At 39.1% G+C, this 22,324-nt stretch overlaps 2 protein-coding genes across 2 annotated transcripts in view; both read right to left on the bottom strand.

The window, feature by feature from the left end:
• The window catches only part of LOC137273432 (UPF0184 protein-like), a 44,624-nt gene that overhangs the window by 8,883 nt on the left and 13,417 nt on the right, over positions 1 to 22,324 (bottom strand). The window lies entirely within an intron of this gene.
• On the bottom strand, positions 416 to 22,233 carry LOC137273428 (actin-related protein 5-like). The gene is made up of 20 exons (XM_067806113.1): positions 22,116 to 22,233; positions 19,384 to 19,498; positions 18,889 to 18,977; positions 17,387 to 17,491; positions 15,839 to 15,950; positions 14,968 to 15,063; positions 14,214 to 14,407; positions 12,392 to 12,508; positions 8,514 to 8,615; positions 7,837 to 7,917; positions 7,216 to 7,347; positions 6,203 to 6,352; positions 5,551 to 5,634; positions 4,530 to 4,638; positions 3,559 to 3,629; positions 3,123 to 3,217; positions 2,900 to 2,983; positions 1,886 to 2,003; positions 1,048 to 1,159; positions 416 to 644 (listed from the first exon to the last, which is right to left on the bottom strand). The coding sequence occupies exons 2-20, from the start codon at positions 19,493 to 19,495 to the stop codon at positions 472 to 474; spliced, it is 2,136 nt and encodes a 711-aa protein (XP_067662214.1). The 5' UTR covers positions 19,496 to 19,498; positions 22,116 to 22,233; the 3' UTR covers positions 416 to 471.

Genomic DNA, 22,324 nt, shown 5'->3' with positions numbered 1-22,324 from the left:
TAATTTAACCTCCCGCCTTCATTGACCCGGTGGCCATGTAGTAGAGCGTCTGACTCGATCTCATATTTGAGGTTCCAATCCTGCCTGGGATAACATTTGTGTTGTGAGTTTAATCTAAAAATTTTTCAATTGATTACAAACACTCTTGTATCATTTGAATGTTGATGTTCATATAAAGTTAGGAAAAGTAAAACCTTGGAAGAGGTCTTCTAGTGAAAAGTAAAACCTGTCCCTCCAAAACAAAAACCTCAAATGCGGTTACTCTCGGAAAAACAAGAGATGACCATATATATAGTGAGAAGCACACTTAAGGTTTATATTATAAAAGAAAAAACACCAAAAATGGTTAAAATAGTTGGTCAAGCAATGTCATCACAAAAGCCAATCAGAACCAATGAGGTAAGAAGCAAATTAGTTGTTTTCCAGTTTTATTACGAAATGAAATGAGAGTGACTGGGTGAGTGTTGAGAGTTATGTCTTCTGTACCAGTACAGGGGTTGGGATGAACTTATTGGAGGCAAAGTGTTCCTTCAGGTATCCCTCCCCCATCTCCTCATACTCCTCCCTGGTGATGCTGCAAGATGACAGGAGGGGGGACAACGCCCACTTCCTTGCCCCCAGCCAACTGTCCAGGCTGGGATTAGCTGAAACAGTGAGTTAGTCAGCAGGGTTCACTTATTTTTTAGTTATATCATGGAGGCAAGCTTAATGTGGAAGACTGTCAAAGTGATATAGGACATTTGCAACTTTGGCATTCTGCATCAGCATGGGTAGGATGCTGACATTCCACAGTCAGCTCTTGTAAGCCTATGATCTCACAACTGTTCTCGTAGCATTCGTACCTCACAAGCTGTAACACAGGAGGTACAGATGCTACAAGAACATTTGTCAGATCACAGGTGTACAAGAGCTCTGTGAAACGGGCCCTGTTCAATAAGATCTCTTTCCTGCTTTAATGAATCACTGACGTAAAATAATTTCCTTTATGTATACATAAATATTACAAATAGTAACTGTCCAAAAAGTGTTTGACATTATATATATTACCTGCTACAGACACATTGAATGTCGACTGAAATGGTCTGATCTGCCGCAGATCCTTCTCCAGGCGTTCCTTGAAACCTGGCAACCAGGCATTACCACCAGTAATGAACACATTCTGAAACATATTTTAAAGTCTGATGTTGTGGAATTTTATTATATGTGATCTAATTTTGTGGTTCAAACATAGTGGCTATTATGAATTATGTTCCCTCCATGTCAGACCAATTGACCAGTCATATTAACCGTTTCATATCATTTTCATTTGCATCAAATATACAAGTGAGTGAGTGAGTGAGTGAGTGAGTGAGTGAGTGATTGAGTGAGTGAGTGAGTGAGTGAGTGAGTGAGTGAGTGAGTGAGTGAGTGAGTGATTGAGTGAGTGAGTGAGTGAGTGAGTGAGTGAGTGAGTGAGTGAGTGAGTGAGTGAGTGAGTGAGTGAGTGAGTGAGTTTAGTTTTACGCTGCACTCAGGAATATTCCAGCTATATGGCTGCGGTCTGTAAATAATTGAGTCTGGACAAGACAATCCAGTGATCAACAACATGAGCATCAATCTGCAGAGTTGGGAACCAATGTCATGAGTCAACCAAGTCAGCGAGCCTGACCACCCGCTCACGTTAGTCACCTCTTACAACAAGCATAGTCGCCTTTTATGGCAAGCATGGGTTGCTAAAGGCCTATTCTACCCCGGGACCTTCACGGGTTTCATATACATGATATATACAATGGCATATATAGTAGAAAGCCATGAGTAAGACCATCTTTCAAGCATGTACTTGTCTCTACAAGAAAACCTAGATTGACACATGGTGCCAAAAGCCATCTATCAGCATGACAAATACCTGTACAAGACTGTTTTGTGTGGCAGCTTCATATTTCTTGAGCACAAAATCAGCAGTTTCAACAATACCAGCTTGCTCAACACCAATCATGGAGGGCTGGAATAATACTTCAGGTGCTCTGAAACAGTTAGAACCATGAACACTACAAGAACATTCTTATTTTGTTTGACTAATGTTTAACACTGCACACGGCAATATTCAGACTACATAACACCATGTAAATCATAGCGTTTGAACCTCTGAAACAAGTGATTGATATTGTGAGCACCATAATTGTAAGACGACCCTGAGTCTGACCACAAGATTCATTAAGCAGCCAGGTACGACCAGCACCAAATGTCTTCATGATGATCTGTGGTTACTACATGGGTGTTTGAGTGAGTTTTATGCTGCTTTTGGCAATATTCATTCAAGACTGAGTCACTTCAGTTCCCATCCACAAGATGCTGTGAAACAAGTTTTATCCAGTTTTGCACATCTCCGATTTGGAAAAAAATGGTATGACTTGTGTCTGAGAGTGAGTTTAATTTAATTAGTAACATTCCAGCAACAGTATGACAAGGGAAACCAGAACTGGGCTTCACATGTTGTACCCATGTAGGTAATAGAACCCGGGTTCTCTCTGTGATGAGTGAACACATAACCACTGGGCTAAAACTGCTGCTCATTCTACAAGCCACTGGTTTGTCTCATTCAGACATTTAGTGTGACTGGAATAAAACAATACATAACACATATCAATCAGATATTCCCATTTGCGTGTTTGATGTTTGGTTGTGTACTATTATCCAATCTCAACTTGTCTGGATTAGATGAGTGAGTATTGTTTTACGCTATGTTGAGCAATATTCCAGCAATATCACAGCTGGGGACAGCAGAAATGGGCGTCACATATTGTACCCATGTGAAAAAATTGAGCTCAGGTCTTCAGCATGACAAGTGAATGCTTTAAACACTTGGTTACCTCACTGACCCACAAGGGGAAGCGACAACTACTCAACACAAAGGACCAACCTCACTCTCTCTACTGCTAGATAAAGACGATAGTAGTCAGCAATGTCAAACTCTCCTCCAGGAAGCCCTCCAAAGTCCAACTCCCTGAAAACAGATGACCAACTTCAGAAAATACACAACAATTGTATGGTTTGGTGGATAGAATTTTTGATACAGTTCTGAGAGCTTACGTCATGATTGTACACTGACCGCCATCTGGAAGGCGTAGCTTGTCAAAACTCACCTCTGAAAGTCGGGGTCGTGCTCCCTTAGCATTGTTTCCAGTTCCTCAAGCTTCTCCTCCTCTGCCTCAGAGTCACTTGTGTTCATCTCTGTGTTCTACACAGAGAGATATCAGTAAAGTCACATACCAAGGATAAAGAAAGGCATCAATTCTCAGTTCATTGGATCCAAGTATGCCCTTGAAACCCTACTGTGACAAATCCATGGTAGAAATGCATTCACTTACAAACTGACCTCCAGCCAAAATACCTTCCTTTCAACTGTTCCCAGAAGAATTCCCTCCCCTTCAACCTTTCCACAGAGAATTACCTCAGTTCCCAGGATAATTACCACCTTCCAATTGTTCTAAGAAAATCACGCCCCTTTCAACTGTTCCCAGAATTAAGTCACTTTCAATTGGTCCAAGAATCAGTTCCCAGGACATTTACTTCACTTACAATGGATTTGTATACATCCCAATCAGCATCATTCTGGCCAAATGTGTCTTCTTTCTTTGATGCCTTCACACCTATTAATCAGAACACAAACTCACTTGATAACTACATTAAAAACTTTTTGATGTAAGACTTGGGTCCATACATCTGGAGACTGTCTATGTGGTCGGTAATTATACAGATTATTTCAGTGTTAAGTGTTTAGAAAGTATTTCCTCCACATACAGGAATGTATTTACATGTATATGGGTATTTATATAGCACTATGATCTATCCAACTACATGCATGCTCAAAGCACTTGGTTTCTCCCTCAATCACTGGATGTCAATCTTAACTGCACATCATATTGTCAATCTCAACTCTCTCAGGACCATACAACTCCTGCAGACACAAGGTGGACCAGGGGTAATGTGGCTTTCCCATGCTTATGAGGACCTATTCACAGATGGGTGCACTGGGACACATAGCCACAGTACTTTGCACAAGTTTACTACAAGTTGCTGTACCTGCAACTTGGTGTTTGAACGTATTCGTGTGGCCACCAACTGGTCATATAACAATGGATTCATGGGTTCTTTTAAGTGCACAGGGTAATGTACTGTTCCCTAGGGGTTGTGACAACACTGAAAGATTCATCAATGATCTTTAACAGTGGCCTTGACCTCACTGGAGGTCACTCAAGACTGAACCACTTCAACTCCTATCCATAAAATGCTGTGAAACAGTTTCATCCAGCTTCACACATCTCTAATTTAGAAAAACATAGGTTTTCCATCTGAAAGCAAGTTTAGTTCTTGCAATATTCCAGCAATATCATGGCGGTGGACACCAGATATGGGCTTGACACACTGTACCCATGTTGAGAATGGAACACCTGTTTTCAGTGCATGGGCAAATCCTTTCACCATTACACTACCCCACCACCCAGTGACTGAGACATAAAACTGGTTGCCCTTCTTGTTCTAATACTGACTCTGTGCAAGCTGGGAAATTATCTTCATTCGCTGCTGGGATGCGTATGTCCCTCGTTTGGCCATGTCTGTCTTCCTTTGTCTTCGGGATGTCCTCGCTTCAAGAATTTTCTACAACAGAAGTACAAAATACAATAAAGAATAAAACTATGGATGTCAAATTCTGGAAAATGATGAACATATCTTGACTCTTTCATCTAGTGATGAACAATTTCCCTTTTATCCATATTATTCTAAATGACATTCAAAGACTTTTACAAAGCTAACTTGAAGATAGAGCTCTCACAAATTCCATACATAGTACAATGGCATAGAAACAAGGGGCCGAGGTCATCCAATTTTTATTGTTGGTGGAGTGGGGTGAGTGAGGTGGGGGGGGTCCAAAATGCACTAGTAATGGCCTAAATGATAAGTCATTCTGTTTACACTGAGACACTCAGTAGAAAACTACTCTGTGTAACAAGAATTGTGATTGGACATGAACATGACAAACAGACAGTAACTCTGCTGGGATGAAGCTTCCTTTCACTTACTGATAGTACTCAGTAATAGTAGTGGTGGTGTAATAAACTCATTTAATGAACAAAATACTGCTTCCTTTTGGTTACATGAAACCACTTTCAAATGGAAACTGTCTTCTAGCATGACATGTCAAGGTGAGTACTATACTGTGACAATGTGACATCTCAGTATTCAGAAGGCCAATGAATGGACTGATCATCTGCCACCACATTTCACTTTGCAGAGTAGTCTCCCTTAGGAAGGCCAGAAACATATACTCCTGACCTCAAATCCTAGATATGCCAGGTTATACTTCTGTGTTTGTCAGCAATACACCAAGAGTAATTAGAAATACTGTACAATAAGCATAAAACCAATCTGAATGATGGTTTTACCCAGATGTGAGTATTATTCAATCATCTGGACAATAATCAATGAAGATAAACTGGTCATTGTTTCTCTGTTTTAAATCTTGCACCTCCAAGAACAAAAAAATTCCAAGGTAATGTATTTTGTGCTTACCTGTCTCTTATTCCTGACTTCTGACAACCAGCCCTGAAAGTCACTCTGACGCTTTACTTCTAGACGACGTTCTTCTTCCATCTCCTACAAGTTCATAAATCATTACAACTGATTCCACTACACTATGCAACTTCTAGGTTATCATTTTATAAGTTTCAAAATGAATCTTCTTGCAAAACATGATTAATAATCCAAGCAAAACGTTTCGTAACACATAGCTGTATGTCACTTGGACTCCTCCATCAGGCCAGACATTGTGACCACCAAATCCGCATTTAAGTCATGTGTAACAGCAACATCAGCTCCTGAGTACCAGTTCTGACAAAAAATTCCACGTATTTCCAAAGTTCCAGTAGGGCAGACAGGACATGCTAGGATAACTATATAGTTTCCGTACTTGCTTTTAATGCCCTAGATTCAGGTCTGAGTCATCTCAAGTTATGAAGCAAATGTCTTGTCACCTCAACCATGATATTCTTAGAATGGTGATAAAAGCAGCCTAAAAGCTCATTCTCTTTGCAGGTTGACAGCAATCAATCACAACCTGATATTCTAGGAATAGCACTAAAGCAGCATAAAAGCTCATTCTGTTCTCAAACAAGCCACCATCATCTCTCCCAGGTCTCTCTTTGAATCAAGGAGTAATACTTACCTTCTGACGCTTGGCTCTCTGCAGGGCCTGTGCTTTGAGACGTCCCTCGCGTGCACTCTTCAGGATCCGTTGACGCTTTTTGGCAGCCTGTTGTTCGGGGCCAAGCATCTCATCTGGGATATCCAACAGGTCAAACACAGGTTCCTTCACCTAGATAATTCAAATAATGAGTCCTTGGTTATTTCATGTTATATTTGGTATGTCATTATGCTACTCTGCTATGAAGGGCTGATAAGTACTGAAAGGTGTATGACCTTATGGTTTCTGATAAATACATTCTGTACAAATAGGTTATGTGAGTAAAAAATATTGTGAACAAATCAGAGCATGCTTAATGGTTGCAGTGCTTTGATAAGAATAATCCCTGAATTCTTAAATCGTTTATGGCATAATGTCAGAATATGTCTTTAACAAAAGTTTTCTTATTTTAGTTGTATCAAGAAGATTTAATTCTTTAAAACTGATAACTAAAAAAACCCAGCAATACAAAATACAAGCAGCATTTGAAATAATCCCCAGTGCAGAGGCCCAGTACCGGTCATTTTAGTGTTGGGCCAACAGTTTCAAATAGTTGCAGGCCCTTGTGGCCTTTTGTAAATCATCTGTCTTTTTCACAACTGCAATCTCGTTCATGAAGAGATTTAAAGCCTGCAGGCCCTGATGGCCAACTGGCAAATCAAAGTATTGCATACACTGTACACAAGTGCATCAGTGATATTAAAAACCATTGAAATCAATCAGGAGCAGAGTTATCATTCTTGTTGAAAGTAGTTCTGAGATTCCAAGCCAATATGAAATCCTTCTAGAGGGGCACAAGTCGCTATTCATCTTGACCCAGAATAACACAAGGTAGTAATGAATGGAACAACTCACTCACCAACTTTCGGTTAAATGAACAAAGACTGTAATAAACATTGTCATATTTGACACAATCATACAAAATCACCAAGTCTAACTACGTCAGCCAATAAACAGCCACCAGACTCATGCTTGATCATGACCTGATTACATACCTCTTGAGGCTCTTCAGGTGGGAGTTCAACACCGAGTATTTTAGCTTTGGCCCTCTGTATACTAACAGTCAGTTTGTTGACCGTATCCTGCAGCTCTTCAGCAGTCTTGAAGCCAACGTTGTACAGTGCTTTCTGAGTACAGAATAAGAGCATTAAGTCTACAATGACTCATCAATGTTTGTATATATACTCATGGAAACAAATAAGAGAACACAGGAAAGTACAAGTGTTCCTCTTTTCTTTTCCAGGTTTCTTCACAAGGTATGCACTATGCTGTGGCTGATATTCTGGAAATAAAAAAAGGAACAGCTGTACTTTTGTGGGTTCCCTTATTTGTTTCCATGAGAGCATGATATAATATCGTACACACTCAAACTAACCATCAAACTGCACAATTTTATCACAATTCTACACAGTTTCCAAGTCTAGTGTAGTTAAAATGATGTATTGCAAAATTTGTTTGGTCTCATTTCCTCGATAATGTAGAAACTGGCTCTTAGCACAAGTTCTATTGCATTGAAAGTCTTAGTAAAATAACACATTTACGACACTGCATCACAAGTTTTCTGTTAAATGACAGTCCTAATTTAAAACAGCTGTTGGTGATACTGGCCTACTGACCGTGAACGTGTCCTCATCTCCATCAACCAGCAGCTCCTGGACACTCATCAGCTGACGCAGTCTCTCTTCCTCTGTCTCCAGCTGGGGAGGAGAAAGTAACAGCCTGGTCAAGTCACTCATTCAGAAGTGGGGAGGATGAGGTAGAAACTAACAGGGCGATCAACTCTCAAAAACATGAATACATTCTTGATCTTCATAATAGTGAGTTGATGCTCTGTACTAAAATAAACCCTGGAACCATTTGCCACCATACTTTTGTTTTTCATCACCTCCATCCCTCTAAAGGTGGACATGAGTTTGTCAAATGCTGTCTAAGCAAACTTGCTTTTGTCTCGGTGGAATAACTTGGTCCCTACATGTTCCTTCTTAATCAACTTCTTACTTTGGGGTCAACCTTCACATAACTTGAAGTAGTCATGTTGGTCATGTGTGTTCGCGAATTTGGATTCAGCAGTCAAAATATGCTTCACCAGATACGACCTTTGTCAGATTGTGGTGGAGAAAGGTATTTGAATAAAATGTTTTAATGAGACTAGGGACTGACATAGGATGTTGTAGATGTTTTTATAGACAAGTTATAGTGGCGATTGCTCAGTCTACACTTTCCCTGTATCCTTAGCAACTGGATATTAAAATTTCTGTTGTCAAATATACAGCAGCAGTCACCTAACACTCACCTTCTCCAGGCGACGTTTAGCGTTCACTTCTTTCAGGCGTCGTATCTGCTGCTCCCGTCTCTCGCGCTGTTGATCTGGGGTCAGCTGACTTCCGCCACTCACCTGGAGGTCAAACACAAAGGGAGATACCTCTGTTATGTGAACAAGTGGATACAATGGGTACAATATGTGAAGCCCATTTCTGGTGTTCCCAGCTGTGATGTTGCTGGAATACTGCTAAAAGCAATGTAAAACCAAACTCACTCAGGGTATTTGCAAGAAGGATGAACAACTGAGATGGAGATCACCTACAAGGGGACATAACTCTGATATCAGACGTGGAGTGAGTGAGTTGGGTTTTATACCGCTTTTGACTATATTCCAGCAGCATCACCAGAAATGGAGAAGTGGAAGTAACAAGTGAGTGAGTGAGTGAGTGAGTTTAGTTTTACGCCGCACTTAGCAATATTCAGGCTATATGGCGACGGTCTGTAAATAATCGAGTCCGGACAAGACAATCCAGTGATCAACAACATGATCAACAATGGGGAACCGATGACATGTCCCAACCAAGTCAGCTAGTCTGACCACCCGATCCCGTAAGTCGCCTCTTACGACAAGCATAGTCACCTTTTATGGCAAGCATGGGTTGCTGAAGGCCTATTCTACCCCGGGACCTTCACGGGTCTGGAAGTAACAAGAAAGAAGAAAGAATGTTAGTGCAATAAACAATGCCTGCAACACGTATTGCTAACAGGCCCTGAACAATCGTAAAGAATCACTCAGCTGCTGAGTCACTTAACTCTCCAATAATTATTCATTTTGGTGGCACTGTTTTTTGTAATGAGTTACTACTTTTTGTTTACCAACTTTCAATGTTTGAAATAGAGATATAAATAATTTGGGGGTAACTTAACATTACATACATTTTACCAAAATTTGTATGGATCAATCGACTTATAGTGCAAAATAATATAGCAAATCAGGAGACTTCTGCTGGTTAAGTGGCCTGTTTTAAGGTGTGTTCAGAGGAGTGAGTTGATGAGCAACTATGGATTATTCCATTTCTTTGACAGTATTCAAGCTCTAACAAACCAGGGGGGACCAGAAATGGGCTTCACATACTGTCCCCGTGTGAGTGTTTGAACCCATGATTTCTGCATGACAGGGTAATGTTTCACGTCTGAGATAACCCCATCACATCTCAGTTCATAAGAGCTCAAAAGCCATGGAATTACTTTGAATTTTTCTTATTATGAAATATATGCATGTTAAAATTCAAATTAGCAATATTTGAACATTCTCTTACTGAAAACTGTTCACTTACAGTAAACCCATGAACTCTGACTAGCAGACAAGAAGAAAAGACATTTCAGTGAGTGAGTCTAGTTTTACGCCACACTCAGCAATATTCCAGCTTTATGGTGGTGGTCTGTAATTAATTGAGTCTGGACCAACCAAGTCAGTGAGCCTGACCACCCAATCTGATTAGTCGCCTACTACGCAAAAAGAGATTTCAACCGATAAAAATCACTAAGACATGCATAAATCAGATTTTCTTCTAGCACATGAAGAAGTCAATTTATATTTCTGACCACAATTGTGATGTCCCAAATTATGTGGCATTCATTGCATTGACACACAGTTTCTCATTATGTAATCCCTAACACTAACAAAGGGACAACAAGCTGGGGATCATCTCAACAATCATTTGTAACCAAATCTCAAAAACAAAACTGACTGCATCACAATGCTAGATTCTAATTACAAAAAGCAAATTTGCAATCTATATAATACAGCAGTACATGCCAAACCATCAAATCTCTTTTCACTCAAATGAAACAAAATTAAAATCACACTTTATGACATGATCCCTGTACAAGATGGAGATCTCCACTGAAGCTTGTCCAGCACCTATTATTGCAATGTTTGAGATCAGTGGAGGGCGATAATTCTGAGAACAAAAGGTGAACTGATTTTGCTCCCCTGTTGGTCTGTGATATTTGGTCACCCAAGCCAGTCAGAGGATATTTGGTTCAAAATTATATTTGGTATGAAATGGAAAAATAAATACATTATTTATTTTACACATTGCATTATACACATATGAATCATACATTCATGCATCTCAAAAGATCACATAGCACTTGGTCACAGTTACACAATTATTTCACACACTAGTGTAATACATTTGTCACCATTTTCGTACTGTCTCTTGTACAGGGCATTGTCCATTTGACGATATCTCTGTTTGGTTTGATATCATTTAATTTGGTTTAGAGGTTTGGAACCACCACTTCGAAGCTGCAGTACATTTGCTTCCAAGTATGCCTGCTATTTTTTTATAAAGTCTATGAATTTAAAAATGTTTGGATGTCAGCTGACCATGTGATAGCTCAGCTTTCGGTGCCAGCCTTCCATGTTGTTGGAGGTTCGTAGCCCCACTGTCGCAATCACCTATGGTTTCCGTCCACCCAAAGCATTGTCAAATAGTCCATGAAATGCTGAAAAGGTTGTTATTGGTGTTGTTGGTAGAGGTGCAGTCTTTTGTTCAGCACTTCCAGTGGACAGTGTCTCTTCTTGTGGACTTAATGCAGAGTTTATAGTTCTGGTAAACTAAATATTGTCCGCCTTGACCGTATGGAATAAACGGAACTTTGACCTGAGCATTTGCCATCTTGCAATGATAGCTGACATAAACATGTCCCTTCAGTATGAATCCTGATTATACTCACCAACTTAATTTTGCCGATTCAATTTGAATACTTTAGTGTAAATTAAACACAATCAGTATGTTCACTAGGTGTCAAAGTCATGACATGTGAACCAAATTCAAGATAAACACTGCAGCCATACCCACCTGCTGGACAAGGTGGGCGGTGTTCACTATTCCCCTAGCCAGCTGGACGAGGGGACCTTTTACCATAGGGATCAACAACCTTTGCACAACCGTTCAGCCATAACTCTTAATCTGCTCAGTCTGCCAGGCAAGAGGGAATAACCCGTTGCCAGACAGTACCCTCTAGCTCTACACATACATTACCTAGCAAAACTGAACACTGGCACAAATGTTGTGTTTCTCTAAAAAGATGAGGTAAGGCCTTTTTTGTTAAAGTTTCATTTCCAAATCCATATGACAAGTGGGTAAAATTCAAACCAAACACTAAAATTGTTTGTTGGTTTCCATTGAGAACATTTATAACTTTCACTGAGGTAAGTATGTTTCAAAAGAAAGTCATGAACACTGTTTTAAAGCAATTTGTGGTTCAGTATTCAGCTTATTAATGATAATGAATCACTGTGTCAAATTCAAACTAACATCGAACAAGGAGCTTACTCCTATGTCCCATATAATCACTTTTTGACTAATTGAACTTTTTTATGTACTGGAAACATATGGGTACAATGTTCAACACTGCTAACCCATCACACATCATACACTGCTATGACATCCTACAGTGCTATGACATCCTACAGTGCTATGTCATCACACATCATACACTGCTATGACATCCTACAGTGCTATGACGTTACACATCATACACTAACCCATCACAAATCATTCACTGCTATGACATCACACATCATACAGTGATATGACATCACACATCAGATAGTGATATGACATCATACAGTGTGATGACAAACACATCCTACAGTGCTATGACATCACACACCATACAGTGCTATGAATCACACAAACATAGTCACAAGTTCAATGGCATCAGCTGCCTTGCTCCATCAAGTGAAATAGCATCCACCAGAACACATGGACAAATAATACACAGTTGAGGTCCTGCTGGCCTAACTAAAATCTAAGATCCTAGGTTAAAATTACCAACTCTAATACTCAGTGGTTATTTCTTCCCAACATATGTTAAACAACTGCTGATACTCACATTCGTGTAAGGCAGCTGTATCTTGTGTACGTTGTTTTCAAAGTAGTCCCCATCTAGCCAATGCTGCAGATTGTCACTGTAGTCAGCAGCTATGTAGGCATGATCTCGCACAAGCTCCTGGAACAGATTGTTTCAAATACAAATTATATCTACATCTGTTCAGCTCTTACTTTGTCTGTATCTACATTTCAGCTCTGTTTCTACTTCATCTCCACCTAAACTTCAGCACTATCTCAACAGTAGCTCTACTTATACTTAACCTTAGTTTCTTGTTTACTTCAGCTGTCTATTATTTTGCTCCAACAACGCTACAGTTCTAATATTGCACTAGCTCTATCTATAATTTAGCACAGTAAAACTTCAGCTGTAAAATAACACAAGCTCTATCTATAATTTAGCACAGTAAAACTTCAGCTGTAATACAGCACAAGCTCTATCTGTAATTTGGCACAGTAAAACTTCAGCTGTAATATAACACAAGCTCTATCTGTAATTTAGCACTTTAAAACTTCAGCTGTAATATTGCCAAGCTCCATCTAAAAGTGAGCCCCAAAATAATACTTCAGTAGTAATATTGCACAAGCTCTGTCTATAATTTAGCACAGTAAAACTTCAGCTGTAATACAGCACAAGCTCTATCTGTAATTTGGCACAGTAAAACTTCAGCTGTAATATAACACAAGCTCTCTCTATCTGTAATTTAGCACTTTAAAACTTCAGCTGTAATATTGCCAAGCTCTATCTATAATTTAGCCCCAAAATAATACTTCAGCTGTAATATTGCACAAGCTCCATCTAAAAGTGAGCCCCAAAATGATACTTCAGTAGTAATATTGCACAAGCTCTATCTATAAATCAGCTCACATTTAGTGGTGTTCCAATGATCAAAATAAGCCAAAATCGCTTAAAAGCAGGATTAAAAATAGTTATTGGTTGTGAAAAAACATAATCTGGATTTATCCGAATTTTGTTGTTTTGGCATAACATACTTGAATTAAGTAAACTAACCACTAAATTTGACAAATATTCATAAATAAACATGCACTATATTAGAGGTGTGATGATACAGAAAATTCACGACATGATACGGACCGCAATATCTTGGAACAATACAATTCGATTCACATCCAGACAGGCTATCTTTAGTTATTTGCTTTAAAAACGTATGTTTTGATATCAAGTAACCGTGTAAATTTTGACATAACCATCAATTTCTCATGAAAAGTTTAAGGTCAAAAATACATATCACGATACGAAAAAAGTATCGATACATTTATCGTCCGATAATGCATCACAATTATCAATACTACGATATATCGTCACAGCTCTACACTCTATGATAGGCCTAGCTCAGCCCAGCTCAGGGTGATAGCCACCAGGCGTCCATCAGCCAACCTATACTAATCTATGAAATGCACAAGGCCTACCTTAGCTCGGCTCAGGGTGATAGCTGCAAGGTGTCCATCAGCCAACCTACACTAATCTATGATATGCAAAAGGCCTACCTCAGCCCAGCTCAGAGTGATAGCCACCAGGCGTCCATCGGCCCACCTGTACTAATCTATCATGTGCACAAGGCTACTCCTGCCCAGCTCAGGATGATAGCTGCAAGGTGCCCATCAACAGAACTATACGCATCTCAGATATGCACAAGGCCTAGCTCAGTCCAGCTCAGAGTAATAGCTGCAAGGTGTCCATCAACCAAACTATACTAATCTATGATATGCACAAGGCCTACCTCAGCCAAACTAAAAGTAACAGTCACCAGGCATCCATCAGCCGAACTATACTTATCTATGATATATACCGGTACAAGACCTACCTCTGCCCGGCTCAGGGTGATAGCTGCAAGGTGTCCAGGGTACTTTAGCTGTAGAAGCCTCATGAGAAAGGAGTCGACATGCACGCCACCTAAGTTCATACGCCGAGCATTGACTGGGTTAAAGCGGCCATTCAGCACTGGCAGAATGTGTGTTGTCTGGTATCCACAATCCATGATCAGGGAGTTCATTGATTCTGAAATAACACCATAACGCATAAGCACTTGTGACAAAGTGATATCTTATGTAAAGTATGTTATTACTTTTTCAATGTCTAAAACATTTTCTGAGAGGGGTACTTAAAAAATCTAAGTGATATAAACTTTCAGCAATGGGGGGTGGGTGGGGTGGAGAAAGAGGGATAGAGGAATGAGTTGATTTTTATGGAGAAGCAAGTACAATGTGAATGACCCCTCCTAAAATTTATGTACAGAGTAAGTAACCCCTACATCCCATCCAAGTCACGTACAAAATTGCTGATCTCCCCTTAGTACATGTGTAAATACTGCTGCTGCTGCTGCTGCTGCTGCTGCTGCTGCTGCTGCTACTACTACTACTACTACTACTACTTATACTACTATCTACACTACTTACAATACTACTACTGCTACTGCTGCTGCTGCTACAGCTACTCACTTCTACTACTTTCACTCATACTTCCACTACTTCCACTTCTACTACTATTACTGCTACTACTACTTCTACTTTTACTCGAACTTCAACTAATACTACTTCCATATCTTCTGTTTGCACTACCTGTCTCAGGCTTGTTGTTGTAGAGGCTGAAGAGTGCGTCGATTCCGTATGCAACTTGGGGAACATGATAGCACTCAAACAACAGCTCAGACATCTCTGATATAGAAAAAACACAGTCATCATCTGTCATATTGTGCATTCAAGCTTTATTCCAGCCAGTCATCACCACCAGGAACATATTAACATTGAACACAAACAACTGCTGAGAATCATTGCATCTACATCTGTATTGCAAGTCTCCAGTGACACCGAAAACACGGATTGGAAATAATATGAATAATGATCATTCACTTAGTTAATAATCTTACCCATAAGGTAATCATAATTACAACACTTTCATCATCCCCTCTATCTCTATTCTAAAGGCCCTGTCTAGTGTAGATTTCTTTTGGGGCTATGAGTTTGTCTGTTTCAACCTGCTAAGCCAACACATGAGCAAAACAATCAGTAAAGCATAAAACATGAAAAAGTGGCCTTAGCTGGAGCTGCAGACCTTGGTATATTCCACAAAGTGAGTTTTAGCACTAAGATGCTTGTAACTCCCATTTTGACAAACACTAGTGAGTGAGTGGGTTTAATTTTATGCAATATTCCAGCTATATGACAGCAGTCTGTAAATAATCTGGACCAGACAATCCAGTGATCAACATCAAGAGCATTGAACTACGCATTTTGAAAATGATGCAACTTGTCGATAAAGTCAGCTTGTCTGACCACCTGATCCAGTTAGTCACCTTTCACAACAAGTATGGGTTACTGAAGATCAGTTCTAACCCAGATCTTCATGGTTACTTTTGACATACACTAACAAGTTGTAGTGATAAGATATATAGCTTTGAAGGTCAGTGGTTGTTTTGGGTAGTGTACTCACGCTGTCTGCAATAGTTGGGGTTACACACAGGCTCTGTGAGGACAATTGGATGATCCACTTTGCCCTGTGTGTTGATGCCCAGATGTGTGAAGATATAGTCAAATATCTGCTCCTACAACACACACATTCTGTCTAAGACATTGCAGTAGAGAAGGAACTTGCCAGATATACTATATACTGTGGACAGATCCACAGGGCAGATTGGTGAACAGACCAGTGTGCAAACTAGTTTCCAAATTTTGCTAGACAGTCAATCTAGCTATGCCTGAAAGTTACTAGCCCACAAAATACTTCACTAGCCTGAAATTTGAATGTAGACAGGGATTTCATCATTAAGCTGCACCGATATAATGAAATTTTCATCAGGCCATAACCTTTCATGACTGATGTAAAGGTGTATTATTATTTAACAAATTGGAGAGAGTGATATATTTATGAAATGACCCCATGAAACTTCACTAAACAGTAGGGCCAGTGACTGTGGAAATTTACTTGTCCAACTGTATTTTTACTTGCCACAGTCAAGCAAGCCAGTGGTTATTTCACATCCTGGAACAAACTTACAAAATGCACTGACCAAAAAACAAAAAACATGCCTTTAAGGAACAGTTTATGTTTTTAACATGCAATGATACCATGTAAAAAAACAAGCAACCATATAACTATATGCTTGCACTCTACATAAGCAAGCATGCATGCAAGTGTGCCTGCTGTGTTTCCATGAAGGCATACACATGAATCTAAGTAGAGCAAATTAAGGTTGTTCACTGCAGAGACACACAAAAAGTCAAAGTTTGTTTTCCACCACTAAAGACATTCAAGTTTTTCTGAAGACCATCCCTAATATCCAACATTAAGATCAACTTGTCTGATGTTATTAACCAGCTCACATAGTTATGCAAGGCTTTGTTAATCCCAAATACAGCATGCCTATCCTTGAACCCACTAATTGACACAACTCGGCATGACATTCATGTACATTTAAAAGCAAATTCTCGATGGCAGGTGCATGTTTGGATCATATTCTCAAGTGTTGCCATATCACATGACAGAATACATTCAGACACATTCAAAACATTGTTTAGGGGTCAGTCATCAACTATTGACCAGGCACTCATTTCACAAAGCAACCTTTTCTGAGGTTACCCTTACCTCCCATTCTGTAACAATGCACTAAGGTTACTTTAGTGACGTACAATCAGTGCTTTGTGAAAGGACCCCAAGGTAACAAAATATAATACAGATACTAATGGTAGATCAAGAAAACAAATTGGCCTTATTACACAACCTAGAGTGCTTTGGCATGTTAGTTTTTTCAGGGAGGGGCATTAGAAAAAATGTTTGAGTATATGGAAAGAGTCATCTTATAATATAACAATATATAATATATCTTGGGAAGGGTCATTTTCAGCACACAAGAGGATACAAAATAACCCTGACCCACCTATCACTGAAAAGGACTGATTTGATGAAAATGTCTGTAACTTTGAAAAGGCACTCAAGCATGTCTATCAGCTGATCATTTATACAAAACATACAAGAAACTACCTGAACATCGTAGAGTGTGACCAAATTTCTGTCAAACTGTGTGCGTAGAATCCAGCGGACAACCTCAATGTTGCTGATGTCATTTCCAATCTGTAAATCAGACTCCTATGGAAAGAAAACATTTGGAACGTGGAATAGGTAATCATATTTGCATCATATCCATTTTTTTGTATAACACTGCTCTAACAGTGGTTGATATTATGAGCCACATCTCATGTCAACGGTTATGATGACATTCTTGTTAGTATCATTGTTGCTAAACACAGCACTCATGATAACATGCTTCTTTATGCATCTGTTGCTTTACTGTGTTTATACTGTAACCAGCAGCATTTCAAGTTCATGATGGCCTGTAAATAAATGGGTCATGGCCACACAAAACAGCTATGTCAAAAGCATATGGCCAAGGCTGCAAGTCACTGTTTCTTACATATTATCATTCTTGCTTGTTTGGGCTTGACACCTATATGTTTCATGTAATGGCCTCAAAGAGCACCTTCTCTGATATCTGATACAGGTTCAGAGGTGGTTGCATAGCCTAGTGGTTAAAGCTTTGGCTCATCATGCTGAAGACCCGGGTTCTATTCCCCACATGGATACAATGTGTGAAGCCCATTTCTGGTGTCCCCCGACTTCATATTGCTGGAATATTGCTAAAAGCGATGAATAAACAGATCATTATTCGTAATTTCAAAATTTACATATATTCCAAACTATTTTTGTTCAGTATATGATGATCCCTTTAGGGAATTAAACTGTAGACGTACACGACATGTCATGACAATTTACAAATGATATCCAGTCCTGTCAATCTTGGGGTGTCATGCTACCAAAAGATTTTGAAACATTTAATACGATACGTTTCTATGGGTATCAGGTATCATACTTCTTTACATATCTCAACGTAAACTTTATTAAAGAAAGGCATATAAGATGTTAATCAATAGATGAGACATATTCATTACACATGAAAAGGCAAATAAATGTTTTTGAGGTGGCCCCTTGTGCCAGTAGGCAATGCATGCATTTCATGCCAGGTGAGTCGACGGTCCATCGTCATAACTGGCTGAGCGACCTAACTGATAATGTGATATCTACAGTATTAGCTATTGTTTGCAGCAGGTAGTAACATTTCTATTAACTTTTGCTCAATTTCACGAGTAAACATGCTTTCTTGGATATCCTTTTACACATCCCACTCAATGCCCAGTTAGGCCAAAAAGAGTTATCACAACATATCCTACTTGCAGTATTGCAAATTTTGGGGATACAGAGTAAGGGCCTAAAAAACAGGTTTTTTTCCTCTATTTCCAACAGTGCTTTAAAAGTCTAGTTTCTCAGCAATGCACTAAGGCCACCAGGCCCTGAAGTGGGTTTGAAAATACACCAAAGCTAATCGTGTCGGAAAACTAGTTCAATGAAGAAAAACAATTGCACTTACTCCACAAGAAAATGCAAACATAGAAAACTATTTTTGGTGATATTATGAGAAACAAACGTACTTTCTTTCCTCGCTGTTTAGCAGTAATATTTTTAAATGTCAAAAGGGGCTTCTCTGCAGAGGCCCAACCAGCTCGACACTGACATGTTCCTGAAACAATGAAAGAATTTTATTATCTTTGAACATAGATGAATGCAACTTTTGGCACATATGGACTTTTTGTGCCTTTCCTCAAACACCATCCTGTGTTATTATGACTCTGCCTGACAGAAGAATTATACACAGAATGTGCACATTACATATCGAGTCAGTTAATCAACTCTGACAAATATTTTACAAGTGTAGGGTATCATGAAGATTGACAGAAAGGTTGAGCTAGTCCAGTCAGTGGTTAATAGCATTTCATCCACTATGCCAGATCAAAAATCAATAGTTGACACACATTCAGTTCAATATAAGTTTTGGGCAGATCCTCTGTTTAGGTTAAAAAATAGTTTGAACAGTATCTCAGTTCATTTCCCCTTCCATAGTCTTTCGACACTGAAAGTATTTGTACCATTATCTATGACAAGAGGCACTTTCCCATCTCTCAACGAATCTGGGTACTCATGCACTGGATCAGGCACTGGTTTTTCATCCTTGAAAGAAAACAGATTTGACACTGACATTTTCTGAAAAAAAAAAAGAAAAATGGATAAGTAAGATATCAGTTGTATCTTAGTGAACATGTAGTCAGCAGCATAAAAACTGCCTAGATGTTATTATTTCATTAGTTGAGCTAGCTAAACCTCGTGTTCCTACGAAGCTATGCACCTGTGTATACCTGCAAAGGAACATGACGTTTAGCTAGCTTAACTAAGATACTGTCTTCTTAGATATTTAGTATAGACTCTAAGATCTGATACATACATGTTGTTTGATTGGGAAATGGTGTCCAAAGTCAAGGAAATGTGAACAAGTGTTACATCGGAAAAGGCAAAATATCTCAAATGATCACAATGGGGAACGTGACTCATCTCTTTCTTCATTTGAACTGTCATACTACTGTGTTAGATGCTTTCGGTTGCGTGGTAGTGATTTAAATGTCACTGATCTGCCTGTGATACATGCCTCTTCGATCCTGAGGTGTCGTTGTGTTAAGTGTTAAAGGGGCACTGATGCGGAGCGAATAATGTTTCTCGCCAACGGTCTAATTACGAAACCAAACTGCAATTTGGTCAGCGCCCGCTCCTTCAACCGTGACGGACAAAGGAACTGGGCTCCTGTCCATATCAGCAGAATTTTTTCACCTAAACAGTCAGGAGGCCGGATGCCCATCATATGCCATTTGTTTAAAAATATCCATGGTATTCCTTGTCCAATCGTAACCAAATATCCCAGCAGTGTAGTACTTTTAGGATGCTTGGATGGTATAGTTACTGATCCAATTTGATCCTATTTCTGCGTTTTTAACCTCGATATTTAATCATGTTACATCAAAATATGATGTCTACAGGCACGTAGCAAGCCATTTGTTTCAGTACGGAAGATTGCAAAGCTTTATATTTAGGTAGTTTTGAGTGTTGCTTGAACTGTGATAGCAAATATCATACGTAAATTTTGGTAGCTATGGTAGCTACAATGGTTTCTTATTTATGATAATAAAAACACAAAGTTGATTTATTTGAATTCGTAAACAAAAAACGATGACTTTGCCTTTGGTAGAGAAATCTGAAAATTTTCTTACGTAAAAAAACCCTTATTTCACCTATTTACCAAAGTACACAGCAAATGCCAGTGTGTATTCCTTATGTAACGAAATTCCGTTGGTATCCTCAAAACAGTTTCGGCCCATAAGTGTTTTCAGGCTGCATGCGACACAGAGATTACATCTTCCTTGCTGTAACTCGCGCTTGATGGTGTAAATACACGTGTTATTTGTCATCATTCCCTGGATGGTCAATTAATGATTTTTTAACAGGTATAATTAGTAGTAACACCACTTCCGTTACTCAACAAAGGTTCCCATTTGGCATTTCTCCTGTCTGGAGTAAATACTCAACATTATAAATTAAGGTCTGTAATGGCAAATGTATTGTATGTTATGTAATATGTGCATGTAAGTGATGCAAGAGGTTTTATCGGCTGAGTTACAAATGCAAACATCGATCAAAGGATTAACCGATAACACACCGATTGATTAATTACTTATATCTTCTAGCGGATTTGTCAAAAGGCAGAGTGTGTAGATGACAACACCCTGTCGTAAAGTGTGAGCGCAAAAACAAAATCCTCCCTTCAAAGAATTAACCACCCTTGCGTTGATTGATTGATTGCTCATTATTGGTTAACTAAATTACTTAGAATAGTGGACATCATACAATTAGTTGCCAGGTGTGCTATCTTGGGAGACCAATGAGAGGTTTATCTGGTTTTCACCAACGAAAGACGTGAAACGATCTGTTACTTCTTCGCAAATGAGACAGTTGTAAGACACGCGACACAGAGCAGGATTATTTACCAGCTGCAGATGAATGGAATACGATTTCTTTTACGTGGATATTGATGGATACACTCCTGAACAAGGTAGTAGCCTGACATTGTTGCTATAAAATTAGTCTGTTTTACATTCAGTATTTGCATATTGTTTTAATGTATTTATTGTAGCATTCAGCAGAATCTGTATGACAGAAAACAGACACTAGATCGCGTATGTGTGTGAAATAGGATCCACATTGGCAATCTATACAATGTATAAATGTTGCTGTTATGTTAGAAATTTACTATGAGTATAAGCAGATCGTGTGTTTTTTTAGTAATTTTCAGAATCATACAAATATGACAATAAACTAATTAGGGTTATGAGGCAAAATATAGAGACATACATTGGCTTCGTTATTTTTCCGTCCTAATAGTTTTTTACCATTTCTACCACTGGCAGATGATTAACCTTCAAAGTGTTTCATTTGTTTTCATAATACATTTGTAATGAAGTAAAAAATGACTTCACCTCAGTTGATCTGTCTATAATTAAACTATCAGTTGCGCCTACGGACTGCGCAGCAGAGGTCACGAACCAGTCACGAATTCTGGGATATCATCCGGGTACTAACGGGAGAAAAACAATAACAAAAGTTTACACCAGTCCACGGAAATTGCTCCGCATAAGTGCCCCTTTAAGGTAGGCTACACGCGATTTCGCAGACGCCACGACCTGGACATAGGTAAATTGTAACCCCGTAAACCTCGTTGTAAGTGGAGAGAATTTTGGTAGTAACCGATTCAAAGACGTGGAACGGTTTAACTCACTCTCAAAAGTAATAATGTGTCAATGTGAAAAGAAAACTGCCCTTTGATCCACTCAAACTTGAACTCATACCGCCATACTGCTTTGAGATATCATTATTCGTCTCGAATGTAAAAAGTCAAATATCGGACAGAGGGAAAACAACAATTCATGTTACTTAACCACATACATACTAATAATATATATCTTTATAATATGAATTTCTTGTTTC

The sequence above is a fragment of the Haliotis asinina genome, chromosome 2, assembly GCF_037392515.1.
Source record: "Haliotis asinina isolate JCU_RB_2024 chromosome 2, JCU_Hal_asi_v2, whole genome shotgun sequence".
Lineage (NCBI taxonomy): Eukaryota > Metazoa > Mollusca > Gastropoda > Lepetellida > Haliotidae > Haliotis > Haliotis asinina.
The sequence above is the reverse complement of the archived record's forward strand: the minus strand, read 5'-3'. Positions and strand labels throughout refer to the sequence as shown.

What these genes read in the sequence shown, in the direction of transcription:
- LOC137273428 (XM_067806113.1), bottom strand. Translation starts at nt 19,495, where the DNA reads ATGTCAGTGTCAAATCTGTTTTCTTTCAAGGATGAAAAACCAGTGCCT. An exon ending in CTAAACGTCGCCTGGAGAAG is followed by an intron (nt 7,918 to 8,513) that starts GTGAGTGTTAGG and finishes TCTCCTCCCCAG; the next exon opens with CTGGAGACAGAGGAAGAGAG. An exon ending in CACAAAACAGTCTTGTACAG is followed by an intron (nt 1,160 to 1,885) that starts GTATTTGTCATG and finishes AATATGTTTCAG; the next exon opens with AATGTGTTCATTACTGGTGG.